This window comes from Chiloscyllium plagiosum, unplaced genomic scaffold (genome assembly GCF_037043375.1).
Source record: "Chiloscyllium plagiosum isolate Xiang-an unplaced genomic scaffold, Cpla_swu_hap1 HiC_scaffold_21, whole genome shotgun sequence".
NCBI classification, from domain to species: Eukaryota; Metazoa; Chordata; class Chondrichthyes; order Orectolobiformes; family Hemiscylliidae; genus Chiloscyllium; species Chiloscyllium plagiosum.
The window spans coordinates 49,602,284-49,618,023 of record NW_028270159.1 but is presented as its reverse complement, the minus strand read 5'-3'; the positions used below and the strand labels follow the sequence as shown (position 1 = coordinate 49,618,023).

At 59.6% G+C, this 15,740-nt stretch overlaps 1 protein-coding gene across 1 annotated transcript in view; it reads left to right on the top strand.

Moving 5' to 3' along the window:
* The first annotated feature begins 7,106 nt into the window (after positions 1 to 7,106).
* LOC148146143 (uncharacterized) overlaps positions 7,107 to 15,740 on the top strand; it is a 135,238-nt gene continuing 126,604 nt past the window's right edge. Inside the window, 8 exon segments of the mRNA XM_087998691.1 lie at positions 7,107 to 7,112; positions 7,223 to 7,801; positions 9,326 to 9,524; positions 9,926 to 10,180; positions 10,831 to 11,131; positions 11,808 to 11,974; positions 12,776 to 12,968; positions 13,120 to 13,201. Coding sequence (XP_087854817.1) covers positions 7,107 to 7,112; positions 7,223 to 7,801; positions 9,326 to 9,524; positions 9,926 to 10,180; positions 10,831 to 11,131; positions 11,808 to 11,974; positions 12,776 to 12,968; positions 13,120 to 13,201 — 1,782 coding nt within the window.

Genomic DNA, 15,740 nt, shown 5'->3' with positions numbered 1-15,740 from the left:
CCATAACCTATATCACACCCTCCATCCCTCTCTATCATAACCTATATCACATCTCCCATCTCTCTCTATCATAACCTATATCACCCCCTCCATCACTCTCTATCATAACCTATATCACACTCTCCATCACTCTCTATCATAACCTATATCACATCTCCCATCACTCTCTATCATAACCTATATCACTCCCTCCATCACTCTCGATCATAACCTATATCACTCCCTCCATCACTCTCTATCATAACCTATATCAGATCCTCCATCCCTCTCTATCATAACCTATATCACTCCCTCCATCACTCTCTATCATAACCTATATCAGATCCTCCATCACTCTCTATCATAACTTATATCACATCTCCGATCACTCTCGATCATAACCTATATCAGATCCTCCATCACTCTCTATCATAATTTATATCACATCTCCCATCACTCTCTATCGTAACCTATATCACTCCCTCCATTTCTCTCTATCATAACCTATATCACTCCCTCCATCACTCTCTACCATAACCTATATCACACCCTCCATCACTCTCTATCATAGCCTATATCAGATCCTCCATCACTCTCTACCATAACCTATATCACTCCCTCCATCACTCTCTATCATAACCTATATCACTCCCTCCATCACACTCTTTCATAACCTATATCACACCCTCCATCCCTCTCTATCATAACCTATATCACTCCCTCCATCACTCGCTATCATAACCTATATCACTCCCTCCATCACTCTCTATCATAACCTATATCACACCCTCCATCACTCTCTATCATAACCTATATCAGATCCTCCATCACTCTCTATCATAACCTATATCACTCCCTCCATCACTCTCTATCATAACCTATATCACACCCTCCATCCCTCTCTATCATAACCTATATCACTCCCTCCATCACTCTCTATCATAACCTATATCACTCCCTCTATCACTCTCTATCATAACCTATATCACACCCTCCATCCCTCTCTATCATAACCTATATCAGATCCTCCACCCCTCTCTATCATAACCTATATCACTCCCTCCATCACTCTCTACCGTAACCTATATCACTCCCTCCATCCCTCTCTATCATAACCTATATCACTCCCTCCATCCCTCTCTATCATAACCTATATCACTCCCTCCATCCCTCTCTATCATAACCTATATCACTCCCTCCATCACTCTCGATCATAACCTATATCAGATCCTCCATCACTCTCTATCATAACCTATATCACATCTCCCATCACTCTCGATCATAACCTATATCACTCCCTCCATCACTCTCTATCATAACCTGTATCACCCCTTCCCTCCCCCTTCATTGTGTTACCTCAGTGTGGAGCTCGGTAATGATGGCCTTCATTCCCTGGGGAATATCACTTTTCCAAGCCCCCTTCACTTCCAACAGAGGGGCTACTCCGAGGTGACTCAGTTGACGTGGAGAAGATCCTGAGTTGACGTGACCAGACCGATGTGGAAAGGGGTGCCTTCTCTTGCGAGACAATCTCGAACTCCGAGTCGTAGTTTAAAGATAAGGGGCCTCCCATTTAGACCAGAGAGCAGGAAACCTTTCTGTCCCTCAGAGGCCCGACAGCGTTTGGAATCCCCTCCGGCAAAACAGACATTGGATGCAGAATCTTTAACGATTTTTAAGCCAGAGGCAGATAGATTTGTGGAGAAAGTGAGGTCTGCAGATGCTGGAGATCAGAGCTGGAAATGTGTTGCTGGAAAAGCGCAGCAGGTCAGGCAGCATCCAGGGAACAGGAGAATCGACGTTTCGGGCATGAGCCCTTCCTCATTCCTGAAGAAGGGCTTATGCCCGAAACGTCGATTCTCCTGTTCCCTGGATGCTGCCTGACCTGCTGCGCTTTTCCAGCAACACATTTTCAGCAGATAGATTTGTGATTACCAAACAGATGAAAAATAACTGGGGATGTGTCGGAATGTAGCGTGGAGGTTTAAATCAGATCAGCCATGACCTTATCGAGTGGTGTAGGAAGCTGAAAGGGCCACTGGCCAACTGTAATTGCTCTGTTTGTAAATCGGTGACTGAAGCAGGGGATTTAATAGGGGGGGGACTCACCCCCCAACACATTGACCGAGGCCTACACCTCTGCACAGTCCTCTCTCTCATTCCCACAGTACATCTGGCCCCCTCCATTGGAGGAAGTTCACTAGATTCATCCCAAAGATGAGGGGTTTGTTTCAGGAAAGAGATTGGGCCGTTCAGATGGATTGACGCTGTCTAAAGTTTAAAAGAATCAGAGGAGATCCAACTGGGTCCTACTCGATGCTAAAGCTCGTCGGATGGCACAGTGACTGCCTTACAGCTGCAGGGACCAGGGTTCAATCCCAGGCTGGGTGAGTGGTTGTGTATTCCCCCTGTGTCTGCACGGGTTTCCTATCACAGTGCAAGGGTGTGCAGCTTCGTTGGATCGGCCACGGGAATTTATCCGGAGCCGAGGAGACAGTGAGGGCTGCAGATGCTGGAGATCAGAGTCTAGATTAGAGTGGTGCTGGAAAAGCGCGGCAGGTCAGGCAGCCTCCGAGGAGCAGGAGAATGAATGGTCTCTGGCCCGAAACGTCGATTCTCCTGCTCCTCGGATGCTGCCTGACCTGCTGTGCTTTTCCAGCACCACACTCTCAAATTACCCATAGCGCCCAGCAACGTGCAGGCTGGGTGGGGCAGCCAAGGGAAATGCGGGCTTATGGAATAGTGTAGGATAGAGGGGCTTCAGATTGGTTCCACAGGTTGGCACAACATCGAGGGCCGAAGGGCCTGTACTGCTTGGGTGGGAGATGCTCTTCAGTGAGTCACTGTGGATTCGATGGGCCGAATGACCTGCTTCCCCACGATAGGAATTCTGAAGGGGATGGGCAGACAGAGAGAGGATGGGCCCTTATGCGGGACAAACCGAAACGAGGGGTCATAATTTAAGGATAAGGAACGGCAAATTTAAGACAGAGTGAAAACAAAACTATTTCCCTCAAAGTGTCATGACATCTGTGGAATTCCCTGTCCCAGAGTGTGGCGGATGCTGGTAAATTGAAGGAGATTTTGATCAGTAAAAGCGTGCAAGATTATGAGGAGCAGATGGGAAAGTGGAGTTAAGGCGGAGATGAGACCAGACCTGAGGGGCTGAATAACCTCCTCTTGCTCTGAGATCTCTCGTTGTTAGAATGGCCAGGTCATCATTGGCTCAGGAGTGGGCGCGCTCAGAGAATGCTGTCCCTGTGGTACACAGCGGCAAACCGCACTGGGTACCCGGGGGGCAGTGCCTCCTGATTGATTTCCCCCAACCCCCTTTACCTTACTGGGACAGGTGGAGTCAGTCACCCTGATAGGAAGGATGTGGAAACATTGGAGAGGGTGCAGAGGAGATTTACTGGGATGTTGCCTGGTATGGGAGGGAAGGCCTTATGAGGAAAGGCTGAGGGACTTGAGGCTGTTTTCGTTAGAGAGAAGGAGGTTAAGAGGCGACTTAATAGAGACATATAAGATAATCAGAGTGTTAGAGAGGGTGGTCAGGGAGAGCCTTTTCACTCAGATGGTGATGGCTAGCACGAGGGGACATAACTTTAAATTGAGTGGTGATAAATATAGGACAGATGTCAGAGGTAGTTTCTTTACTCAAAGAGTAATAGGGGCATGGAACGCCCCAGTCATAGACTCGCCAACTTTAAGGGCATTTAAATGGTCATTGGGTAAACATATGGATGAGAATGGAACAGTGTAGGTTAGAGGGGCTTCAGATTGGTTCCACAGGTCGGCACAACATCGAGGGCCGAAGGGCCTGTACTGCGCTGGAATGTTCTATGTTCTATGAGGCCTCGGGCCCAGTGTTGGGTGTGAGGGAGAGTTGGCAGTGCCAGTCTCAGCTGCCTCAGACGGTGGCCTGTGTGGTGAGGCATGGTTTTCCATGCAAACCCCAACTCCATGCCAATGTGACACTGCACATGATCTGACCCAGTTAGGCCCCCGTTCCCCCCCCTACGCCCCGGTAGCGGGTGCCGAACAGACAACCTAACCCTGTACCATCTGCACAAGGACTGAGTGCCAGAGGAGATGGGGGCACCTCCTGCTGGAGATGAGATCAGCTGTGGGATCAGGGTCTGCCCCTGATGAAGGTCCCTCGGTGAGTGAGGGTCAGAGAGAGGGAGATCAGCTCGAACAAGGAGCAGCGCATTCGGCACAATGATCCATGGGGACCGGGGCGTCGCGAAGCCCTCAGTATCTGACCCACTGTGCGGCTCCATCAGGACCAATCAGACCATCCCTTTGGGGTAACCAGCCCTCGACAGCACAGCTTACTGAAGGGAGGGGTTGGCAGAGGCTGGTTAACTAGAGGCTCTGGGTCAGTACCCCAGGGGTCACAGGTTCAAATCCCAACGTGATAACGCATGGAATTCAAATTCAGTCATAAAGCCAGTATCATTGATGGCAACCAGCAAACCACCACTAGTCATTGTTAAAACCCCATCTGGTTCACGAACATCCTTGACAGCAGAAAAATCTGCTCCTATATGTAAGTCCAAAGCTCACATCGATGTGGTTGACTCTCAACTGCCCTTGGAAATGGCGAGAGAGCCACGCGGTTTGGGGGGACTTCAGGATGGTGTAAAAGATGACGCAGGTGTCAGTCATGCTCCCATTCCACAAGAGCAGAAGCCAGATCAGGGTGAATGTAGCTCCTCAGCTCACGTTTTCAGTGATTAGCGTTCACAGCGATGGGGCTGAAGGAACGGCAGAACGCACACTCCCTTACTCCCACACGGCTCCATCCCAACACCAACCCCTCACAAACTCAGAAACACTCCTGGAGCTTTGTGAGCCATACACACAAGGTTCAGGGATGTCACAAATTCCAGTCTTCTGTCCACCACTGGGCTCGGCTCCTGTCGGGAGAGCTGGGCACTGCAGGGGACAGTGTACTTTACTTCCCCCTGCAATTCCATTTTGATTTAGTCCCTCCCCGTCCCCTTCATTTTTCTTTCATATAAGCATTGTCCCTATCAGGCTTTGCTTCTTACGGTCTCCCTGGCCACATAGGGACACCCTGGACACATAGGGGCTCTCCTGGCCACAGAGGGGCTCTCCTGGCCACATAGGGGCTCTCCTGGCCACAGAGGGGCTCTCCTGGCCACATAGGGGCTCTCTGGCCACATAAGGGCTCCCTGGCCACATAGGGGCTCCCTGGCCACATAGGGGCTCTCTGGCCAGATATGGGCTCTCCTGGCCAGATATGGGCTCTTCTGGCCACATAGGGGCTCTCTGGCCACATAAGGGCTCCCTGGCCACATAGGGGCTCTCCTGGCCACATAAGGGCTCCCTGGCCACATAGGGGCTCCCTGGCCACATAGGGGCTCTCTGGTCACATAGGGGCTCTCCTGGCCAGATAGGGGCTCTCCTGGCCAGATAGGGGCTCTCCTGGCCACATAAGGGCTCCCTGGCCACATAGGGGTTCTCCTTGCCAGATAGGGGCTCTCCTGGCCACATAGGGGCTCTCTGGCCACATAGGGGCTCCCTGGCCACAGAGGGGCTCTCTGGCCAGATAGGGGCTCCCTGGCCACATATGGGCTCCCTGGCCACATAGGGATTCTCCTGGCCAGATGGGGGCTCTCCTGGCCACATAGGAGCTCTCCGGGCCAGATGGGGGCTCTCCTGGCCACATAGGAGCTCTCCGGGCCACATCGGGGCTCCCTGGCCACATAGGGGCTCCCTGGCCACATAGGGGCTCCCTGGCCACATAGGGGTTCTCCTGGCCAGATAGGGGCTCTCCTGGCCACATAAGGGCTCCCTGGCCACATCGGGGCTCTCCTGGCCAGATAGGGGCTCTCCTGGCCACATAGGGGCTCTCCTGGCCACGTAAGGGCTCCCTGGCCACATAGGGGCTCTCCTGGCCAGATAGGGGCTCTCCTGGCCACATAGGGGCTCTCCTGGCCACATAGGGGCTCTCCTGGCCAGATAGGGGCTCTCCTGGCCACATAGGGGCTCTCCTGGCCAGATAGGGGCTCTCCTGGCCAGATAGGGGCTCTCCTGGCCACATAGGGGCTCTCCTGGTCACATAGGGGCTCTCCTGGCCAGATAGGGGCTCTCCTGGCCAGATAGGGGCTCTCCTGGCCACATAAGGGCTTCCTGGCCACATAGGGGTTCTCCTGGCCACATAGGGGCTCTCCTGGCCAGATAGGGGCTCTCCTGGCCACATAAGGGCTCCCTGGCCACATAGGGGTTCTCCTGGCCACATAGGGGCTCCCTGGCCACATAGGGGCTCTCCTGGTCACATAGGGGCTCTCCTGGCCACATAGGGGCTCCCTGGCCACATAGGGGCTCTCCTGGTCACATAGGGGCTCTCCTGGCCACATAAGGGCTCCCTGGCCACATAGGGGTTCTCCTGGCCACATAGGGGCTCTCCTGGCCACATAGGGGCTCCCTGGCCACATAGGGGCTCTCCTGGCCACATAGGGGTTCTCCTGGCCACATAGGGGCTCTCCTGGCCACATAGGGGCTCCCTGGCCACATAGGGGTTCTCCTGGCCACATAAGGGCTCTCCTGGCCACATAAGGGCTCCCTGGCCACATAAGGGCTCCCTGGCCACATAGGGGTTCTCCTGGCCACATAGGGGCTCTCCTGGCCACATAAGGGCTCCCTGGCCACATAGGGGCTCTCCTGGCCACATAAGGGCTCCCTGGCCACATAGGGGCTCTCCTGGCCACATAAGGGCTCCCTGGCCACATAGGGGCTCTCCTGGCCACATAAGGGCTCCCTGGCCACATAGGGGCTCCCTGGCCACATAGGGGCTCTCCTGGCCACATAGGGGTTCTCCTGGCCACATAGGGGCTCTCCTGGCCACATAGGGGCTCTCCTGGCCACATAGGGGCTCCCTGGCCACATAGGGGCTCCCTGGCCACATAGGGGCTCCCTGGCCACATAGGGGCTCTCCTGGCCACATAGGGGCTGCCTGGGGGTGGAAATGTTGAAAGAAGAGTTTTGCACAGCTGGGGTCTTCACTGAGTCCCTGCACTGACAAAACAAGGGGAGGCCTTTTTGAGTTTCCCTCCAACAAGGTGTTTATGCCCAAAATGGTGTTGGCGGAGACCACGATGGGGGCAGAGTAGGAGTCCTGAGCCAGTCCTTGTACATTCCATTTGGTTCTATTCTTTGTCCTCTCTTTTCATACATTTTTATTTTTTCTTTTTGACGTCTTGCCCCTGGGCAGCATCAGCGACGTCTGGGAACAAAACCACCACACACTCCGACACCCGGCCTCAGTGTGGACTCAGACTCCCGGCCTCAGTGTGGACTCAGACTCCCGGCCTCAGTGTGGACTCAGACTCCCGGCCTCAGTGTGGACTCAGACTCCCGGCCTCAGTGTGGACTCAGACTCCCGGCCTCAGTGTGGACTCAGACTCCCGGCCTCAGTGTGGACTCAGACTCCCGGCCTCAGTGTGGACTCAGACTCCCGGCCTCAGTGTGGACTCAGACACCCGGCCTCAGTGTGGACTCAGACTCCCGGCCTCAGTGTGGACTCAGACTCCCGGCCTCAGTGTGGACTCAGACTCCCGGCCTCAGTGTGGACTCAGACACCCGGCCTCAGTGTGGACTCAGACTCCCGGCCTCAGTGTGGACTCAGACTCCCGGCCTCAGTGTGGACTCAGACTCCCGGCCTCAGTGTGGACTCAGACACCCGGCCTCAGTGTGGACTCAGACACCCGGCCTCAGTGTGGACTCCGACTCCCGGCCTCAGCACGGACTCCGACTCCCGGCCTCAGTGTGGACTCAGACTCCTGGCCTCAGTGTGGACTCAGACTCCCGGCCTCAGCACGGACTCCGACTCCCGGCCTCAGTGTGGACTCAGACCCCCGGCCTCAGTGTGGACTCAGACTCCCGGCCTCAGCACGGACTCCGACTCCTGGCCTCAGTGTGGACTCAGACTCCTGGCCTCAGTGTGGACTCAGACTCCTGGCCTCAGTGTGGACTCAGACTCCCGGCCTCAGTGTGGACTCCGACTCCCGGCCTCAGTGTGGACTCAGACTCCTGGCCTCAGTGTGGACTCAGACTCCCGGCCTCAGTGTGGACTCAGACACCCGGCCTCAGTGTGGACTCCGACTCCCGGCCTCAGCACGGACTCCGACTCCCGGCCTCAGTGTAGACTCAGACTCCCGGCCTCAGTATGGACTCACACTCTCGGCCTCATGACACACTCCAACTCTCGGCCTCAGCACGGACTCACACTCTCGGCCTCATCACATACTCCGAGTCCCGGCCTCAGCACGGACTCAGACTCCCGGCCTCAGCACGGACTCAGACTCCCGGCCTCAGTGTGGACTCAGACTCCCGGCCTCAGTGTGGACTCAGACTCCCGGTCTCAGCACAGACTCAGACGCCCGGCCTCAGTGTGGACTCAGACTCCCGGCCTCAGTGTGGACTCAGACTCCCGGCCTCAGCACGGACTCAGACTCCCGGCCTCAGCGTGGACTCAGACGCCCGGCCTCAGTGTGGACTCACCCTCCCGGCCTCAGTGTGGACTCAGACTCCCGGCATCAGTGTGGACTCAGACTCCCGGCATCAGTGTGGACTCAGACTCCTGGCCTCAGTGTGGACTCAGACTCCTGGCCTCAGCACGGACTCAGACTCCCGGCCTCAGTGTGGACTCAAACTCCCGGCCTCAGTGTGGACTCAGACGCCCGGCCTCCGTGTGGACTCAGACTCCCGGCCTCAGTGTGGACTCAGACTCCCGGCCTCAGTGTGGACTCAGACACCCGGCCTCAGTGTGGACTCAGACTCCCGGCCTCAGTGTGGACTCAGACGCCCGGCCTCAGTGTGGACTCAGACTCCCAGCCTCAGTGTGGACTCAGACTCCCGGCCTCAGTGTGGACTCAGATGCCCGGCCTCAGTGTGGACTCCGACTACCGGCCTCAGCACGGACTCAGACTCCCGGCCTCAGCACGGACTCAGACTCCCGGCCTCAGTGTGGACTCAGACTCCCGGCCTCAGTGTGGACTCAGACGCCCGGCCTCAGTGTGGACTCAGACTCCCGGCCTCAGTGTGGACTCAGATGCCCGGCCTCAGTGTGGACTCCGACTCCCGGCCTCAGCACGGTCTCAGACACCCGGCCTCAGTGTGGACTCAGACTCCCGGCCTCAGCGTGGACTCAGACGCCCGGCCTCAGCGTGGACTCAGACGCCCGGCCTCAGTGTGGACTCAGACTCCCGGCCTCAGTGTGGACTCAGACTCCCGGCCTCAGTGTGGACTCAGACGCCCGGCCTCAGTGTGGACTCAGACTCCCGGCCTCAGTGTGGACTCAGACTCCCGGCCTCAGTGTGGACTCAGACTCCCGGCCTCAGTGTGGACTCAGACGCCCGGCCTCAGTGTGGACTCAGACTCCCGGTATCAGTGTGGACTCACACTCCCGGCCTCAGTGTGGACTCAGACTCCCGGCCTCAGTGTGGACTCCGACTCCCGGCCTCAGCACGGACTCCGACTCCCGGCCTCAGCACGGACTCAGACTCCCAGCCTCAGTGCGGACTCAGACTCCCGGCCTCAGTGCGGACTCAGACTCCCGGCCTCAGTGTGGACTCAGACGCCCGGCCTCAGTGTGGACTCAGACTCCCGGCCTCAGTGTGGACTCAGACTCCCGGCCTCAGTGTGGACTCAGACGCCCGGCCTCAGCGTGGACTCAGACGCCCGGCCTCAGTGTGGACTCAGACTCCCGGCCTCAGTGTGGACTCAGACTCCCGGCCTCAGTGTGGACTCAGACGCCCGGCCTCAGTGTGGACTCAGACTCCCGGCCTCAGTGTGGACTCAGACTCCCGGCCTCAGTGTGGACTCAGACTCCCGGCCTCAGTGTGGACTCAGACGCCCGGCCTCAGTGTGGACTCAGACTCCCGGTATCAGTGTGGACTCACACTCCCGGCCTCAGTGTGGACTCAGACTCCCGGCCTCAGTGTGGACTCCGACTCCCGGCCTCAGCACGGACTCCGACTCCCGGCCTCAGCACGGACTCAGACTCCCAGCCTCAGTGCGGACTCAGACTCCCGGACTCAGCGTGAACTCAAACTCCCGGCCTCTGCTCGGACTCAGACACCCGGCCTCAGTTTGGACTCAGACTCCCGGCCTCAGCACGGACTCAGACTCCCGGCCTCAGTGTGGACTCAGACTCCCGGCCTCAGTGTGGTCTCAGACTCCCGGCCTCAGCGTGAACTCAGACTCCCGGCCTCAGCACGGACTCAGACACCCGGCCTCAGTGTGGACTCAGACTCCCGGCCTCATTGTGGTCTCAGACCCCCGGCCTCAGTGTGGTCTCAGACTCCCGGCCTCAGCGTGAACTCAGACACCCGGCCTCAGCACGGACTCAGACTCCCGGATTCAGTGTGGACTCAGACTCCCGGCCTCAGTGTGGTCTCAGACTCCCGGCCTCAGCACGGACTCAGACTCCCGGATTCAGTGTGGACTCAGACTCCCGGCCTCAGTGTGGTCTCAGACTCCCGGCCTCAGCGTGAACTCAGACTCCCGGCCTCAGCTCGGACTCAGACACCCGGCCTCAGTGTGGACTCAGACACCCGGCCTCAGTGTGGTCTCAGACTCCCGGCCTCAGTGTGGACTCAGACTCACGGCCTCAGCACGGACTCAGACTCCCGGCCTCAGCGTGGAATCAGACTCACGGCCTCAGTGTGGACTCAGACTCACGGCCTCAGCACGGACTCAGACTCCCGGCCTCAGTGTGGACTCCGCGTCCCGGCCTCTGCACGCAATCCAACTCCCGGCCTCAGTACGGACTCAGACTCCCGGCCTCAGCACGGACTCTGCCGCCCGGCCTCATCACACACTCCGACTCCCGGCCTCAGCACCGACTCAGACTCCCGGCCTCAGCGTGGACTCAGACTCCCGGCCTCAGTGTGGACTCAGACTCCCGGCCTCAGCACGGACTCAGACTCCCGGCCTCAGTGTGGACTCAGACTCCCGGCCTCAGCACCGACTCAGACTCCCGGCCTCAGTGTGGACTCAGACTCCCGGCCTCTGCACGGACTCAGACGCCCGGCCTCAGTGTGGACTCAGACTCCCGGCCTCAGTGTGGACTCAGACTCCCGGCCTCAGTGTAGAGTCCGACTCCCGGCCTCAGCGTGGAATCAGACACCCGGCCTCAGCGTGGACTCAGACACCCGGCCTCAGTGTTGTCTCAGACTCCCGGCCTCAGTATGGACTCAGACTCCCAGCCTCAGTGTGGACTCAGACTCCCAGCCTCAGCGTGGACTCCGACTCCCGGCCTCAGCGTGGACTCAGACTCCCGGCCTAAGCGTGGACTCAGACACCCGGCCTCAGTGTGGACTCAGACGCCCGGCCTCAGCGTGGACTCAGACTCCCGGCCTCAGTGTGGACTCAGACTCCCGGCCTCAGTGTGGACTCCGACTCCCGGCCTCAACACACACTCCGACTGCCGGCCTCAGCACGGACTCACACTCTCGGCCTCATCACATACTCCGAGTCCCGGCCTCAGCACACTCTCTGGCTACCGGCCTCAGCACGGACTCGGACTCCCGGCCTCAGTGTGGACACAGACTCCCGGCCTCAGTGTGGACTCAGACTCCCGACCTCAGCGTGGACTCAGACTCCCGGCCTCAGTGTGGACTCAGATTCCCGGCCTCAGTTTGGACTCAGACTCCCGGCCTCAGCACGGACTCAGACTCCCGGCCTCAGTGTGGACTCAGACTCCCGGCCTCAGTGTGGACTCAGACGCCCGGCCTCAGTGTGGACTCAGACTCCCGGTATCAGTGTGGACTCACACTCCCGGCCTCAGTGTGGACTCAGACTCCCGGCCTCAGTGTGGACTCCGACTCCCGGCCTCAGCACGGACTCCGACTCCCGGCCTCAGCACGGACTCAGACTCCCAGCCTCAGTGCGGACTCAGACTCCCGGACTCAGCGTGAACTCAAACTCCCGGCCTCTGCTCGGACTCAGACACCCGGCCTCAGTTTGGACTCAGACTCCCGGCCTCAGCACGGACTCAGACTCCCGGATTCAGTGTGGACTCAGACTCCCGGCCTCAGTGTGGTCTCAGACTCCCGGCCTCAGCGTGAACTCAGACTCCCGGCCTCAGCGTGAACTCAGACTCCCGGCCTCAGCGTGAACTCAGACACCCGGCCTCAGTGTGGACTCAGACTCCCGGCCTCATTGTGGTCTCAGACCCCCGGCCTCAGTGTGGTCTCAGACTCCCGGCCTCAGCGTGAACTCAGACACCCGGCCTCAGCACGGACTCAGACTCCCGGATTCAGTGTGGACTCAGACTCCCGGCCTCAGTGTGGTCTCAGACTCCCGGCCTCAGCACGGACTCAGACTCCCGGATTCAGTGTGGACTCAGACTCCCGGCCTCAGTGTGGTCTCAGACTCCCGGCCTCAGCGTGAACTCAGACTCCCGGCCTCAGCTCGGACTCAGACACCCGGCCTCAGTGTGGACTCAGACACCCGGCCTCAGTGTGGTCTCAGACTCCCGGCCTCAGTGTGGACTCAGACTCACGGCCTCAGCACGGACTCAGACTCCCGGCCTCAGCGTGGAATCAGACTCACGGCCTCAGTGTGGACTCAGACTCCCGGCCTCAGCACGGACTCAGACTCCCGGCCTCAGTGTGGACTCCGCGTCCCGGCCTCTGCACGCAATCCAACTCCCGGCCTCAGTACGGACTCAGACTCCCGGCCTCAGCACGGACTCTGCCGCCCGGCCTCATCACACACTCCGACTCCCGGCCTCAGCACCGACTCAGACTCCCGGCCTCAGCGTGGACTCAGACTCCCGGCCTCAGTGTGGACTCAGACTCCCGGCCTCAGCACGGACTCAGACTCCCGGCCTCAGTGTGGACTCAGACTCCCGGCCTCAGCACCGACTCAGACTCCCGGCCTCAGTGTGGACTCAGACTCCCGGCCTCTGCACGGACTCAGACGCCCGGCCTCAGTGTGGACTCAGACTCCCGGCCTCAGTGTGGACTCAGACTCCCGGCCTCAGTGTAGACTCCGACTCCCGGCCTCAGCGTGGACTCAGACACCCGGCCTCAGCGTGGACTCAGACACCCGGCCTCAGTGTTGTCTCAGACTCCCGGCCTCAGTGTGGACTCAGACTCCCAGCCTCAGTGTGGACTCAGACTCCCGGCCTCAGCGTGGACTCCGACTCCCGGCCTCAGCGTGGACTCAGACTCCCGGCCTAAGCGTGGACTCAGACACCCGGCCTCAGTGTGGACTCAGACGCCCGGCCTCAGCGTGGACTCAGACTCCCGGCCTCAGTGTGGACTCAGACTCCCGGCCTCAGTGTGGACTCCGACTCCCGGCCTCAACACACACTCCGACTGCCGGCCTCAGCACGGACTCACACTCTCGGCCTCATCACATACTCCGAGTCCCGGCCTCAGCACACTCTCTGGCTACCGGCCTCAGCACGGACTCGGACTCCCGGCCTCAGTGTGGACACAGACTCCCGGCCTCAGTGTGGACTCAGACTCCCGACCTCAGCGTGGACTCAGACTCCCGGCCTCAGTGTGGACTCAGATTCCCGGCCTCAGTTTGGACTCAGACTCCCGGCCTCAGCACGGACTCAGACTCCCGGCCTCAGTGTGGACTCAGACTCCCGGCCTCAGTGTGGACTCAGACTCCCGGCCTCAGTGTGGACTCAGACTCCCGGCCTCAGCGTGGACTCCGACTCCCGGCCTCAGTGTGGACTCAGACTCCCGGCCTCAGTGTGGACTCAGACCCCCGGCCTCAGTGTGGACTCAGACTCCCGGCCTCAGTGTGGACTCAGACACCCGGCCTCAGTGTGGACTCCGACTCCCGGCCTCAGCACGGACTCCGACTCCCGGCCTCAGCACGGACTCTGCCTCCCGGCCTCATCACGGACTCCGACTCCCGGCCTCAGCACGGACTCTGACTCCCGGCCTCAGTGTGGACTCACACTCTCGGCCTCATCACGCACTCCGACTCCCGGCCTCAGCACGGACTCAGACTCCCGGCCTCAGTGTGGACTCAGACTCCCGGCCTCAGTGTGGACTCAGATTCCCGGCCTCAGTTTGGACTCAGACTCCCGGCCTCAGCACGGACTCAGACTCCCGGCCTCAGCACGGACTCAGATTCCCGGCCTCAGTTTGGACTCACACTCTCGGCCTCAACACATACTCCGAGTCCCGGCATCAGCACACTCTCTGGCTACCGGCCTCAGCACAGACTCAGACTCCCGGCCTCAGTGTGGACTCACACACTCGGCCTCATTACATACTCTGCCTCCCGGCCTCATCACGGACACCGACTCCCGGCCACAGCACGGACTCAGACTCCCGGCCTCAGTGTGGACTCAGACACCCGGCCTCAGTGTGGACTCAGACTCCCGGCCTCATTGTGGTCTCAGACTCCCGGCCTCAGCACGGACTCAGACTCCCGGATTCAGTGTGGACTCAGACTCCCGGCCTCAGTGTGGTCTCAGACTCCCGGCCTCAGCACGGACTCAGACTCCCGGCCTCAGCGTGGACTCAGACTCCCGGCCTCAGCGTCGAATCAGACTCACGGCCTCAGTGTGGACTCCGACTCCCGGCCTCAGCACGGACTCAGACTCTCGGCCTCAGCACGGACTTAGACTCCCGGCCTCAGCGTGGAATCAGACTCACGGCCTCAGTGTGGACTCCGACTCCCGGCCTCAGCACGGACTCCGCGTCCCGGCCTCTGCACGCAATCCAACTCCCGGCCTCAGCACGGACTCAGACTCCCGGCCTCAGCACGGACTCTGCCGCCCGGCCTCATCACACACTCCGACTCCCGGCCTCAGCACGGACTCAGACTCCCGGCCTCAGCGTGGACTCAGACTCCCGGCCTCAGTGTGGACTCAGACTCCCGGCCTCAGTGTGGACTCAGACTCCCGGCCTCAGCACCGACTCAGACTCCCGGCCTCAGTGTGGACTCAGACTCCCGGCCTCAGTGTGGACTCAGACTCCCGGCCTCTGCACGGACTCAGACGCCCGGCCTCAGTGTGGACTCAGACTCCCGGCCTCAGTGTGGACTCCGACTCCCGGCCTCAGCGTGGACTCAGACACCTGGCCTCAGCGTGGACTCAGACACCCGGCCTCAGTGTTGTCTCAGACTCCCGGCCTCAGTATGGACTCAGACTCCCAGCCTCAGTGTGGACTCAGACTCCCGGCCTCAGCGTGGACTCCGACTCCCGGCCTCAGCGTGGACTCAGACGCCCGGCCTCAGCGTGGACTCAGACTCCCGGCCTCAGTGTGGACTCAGACTCCCGGCCTCAGTGTGGACTCCGACTCCCGGCCTCAACACACACTCCGACTCCCGGCCTCAGCACGGACTCACACTCTCGGCCTCATCACATACTCCGAGTCCCGGCCTCAGCACACTCTCTGGCTACCGGCCTCAGCACGGACTCGGACTCCCGGCCTCAGTGTGGACACAGACTCCCGGCCTCAGTGTGGACTCAGACTCCCGACCTCAGTGTGGACTCAGATTCCCGGCCTCAGTTTGGACTCAGACTCCCGGCCTCAGCACGGACTCAGACTCCCGGCCTCAGTGTGGACTCAGACTCCCGGCCTCAGTGTGGACTCAGACTCCCGGCCTCAGTGTGGACTCAGACTCCCGGCCTCTGCACGGACTCAGACGCCCGGCCTCAGTGTGGACTCAGACTCCCGGCCTCAGTGTGGACTCAGACTCCCGGCCTCAGCGTGGACTCCGACTCCCGGCCTCAGCGTGGACTCAGACAT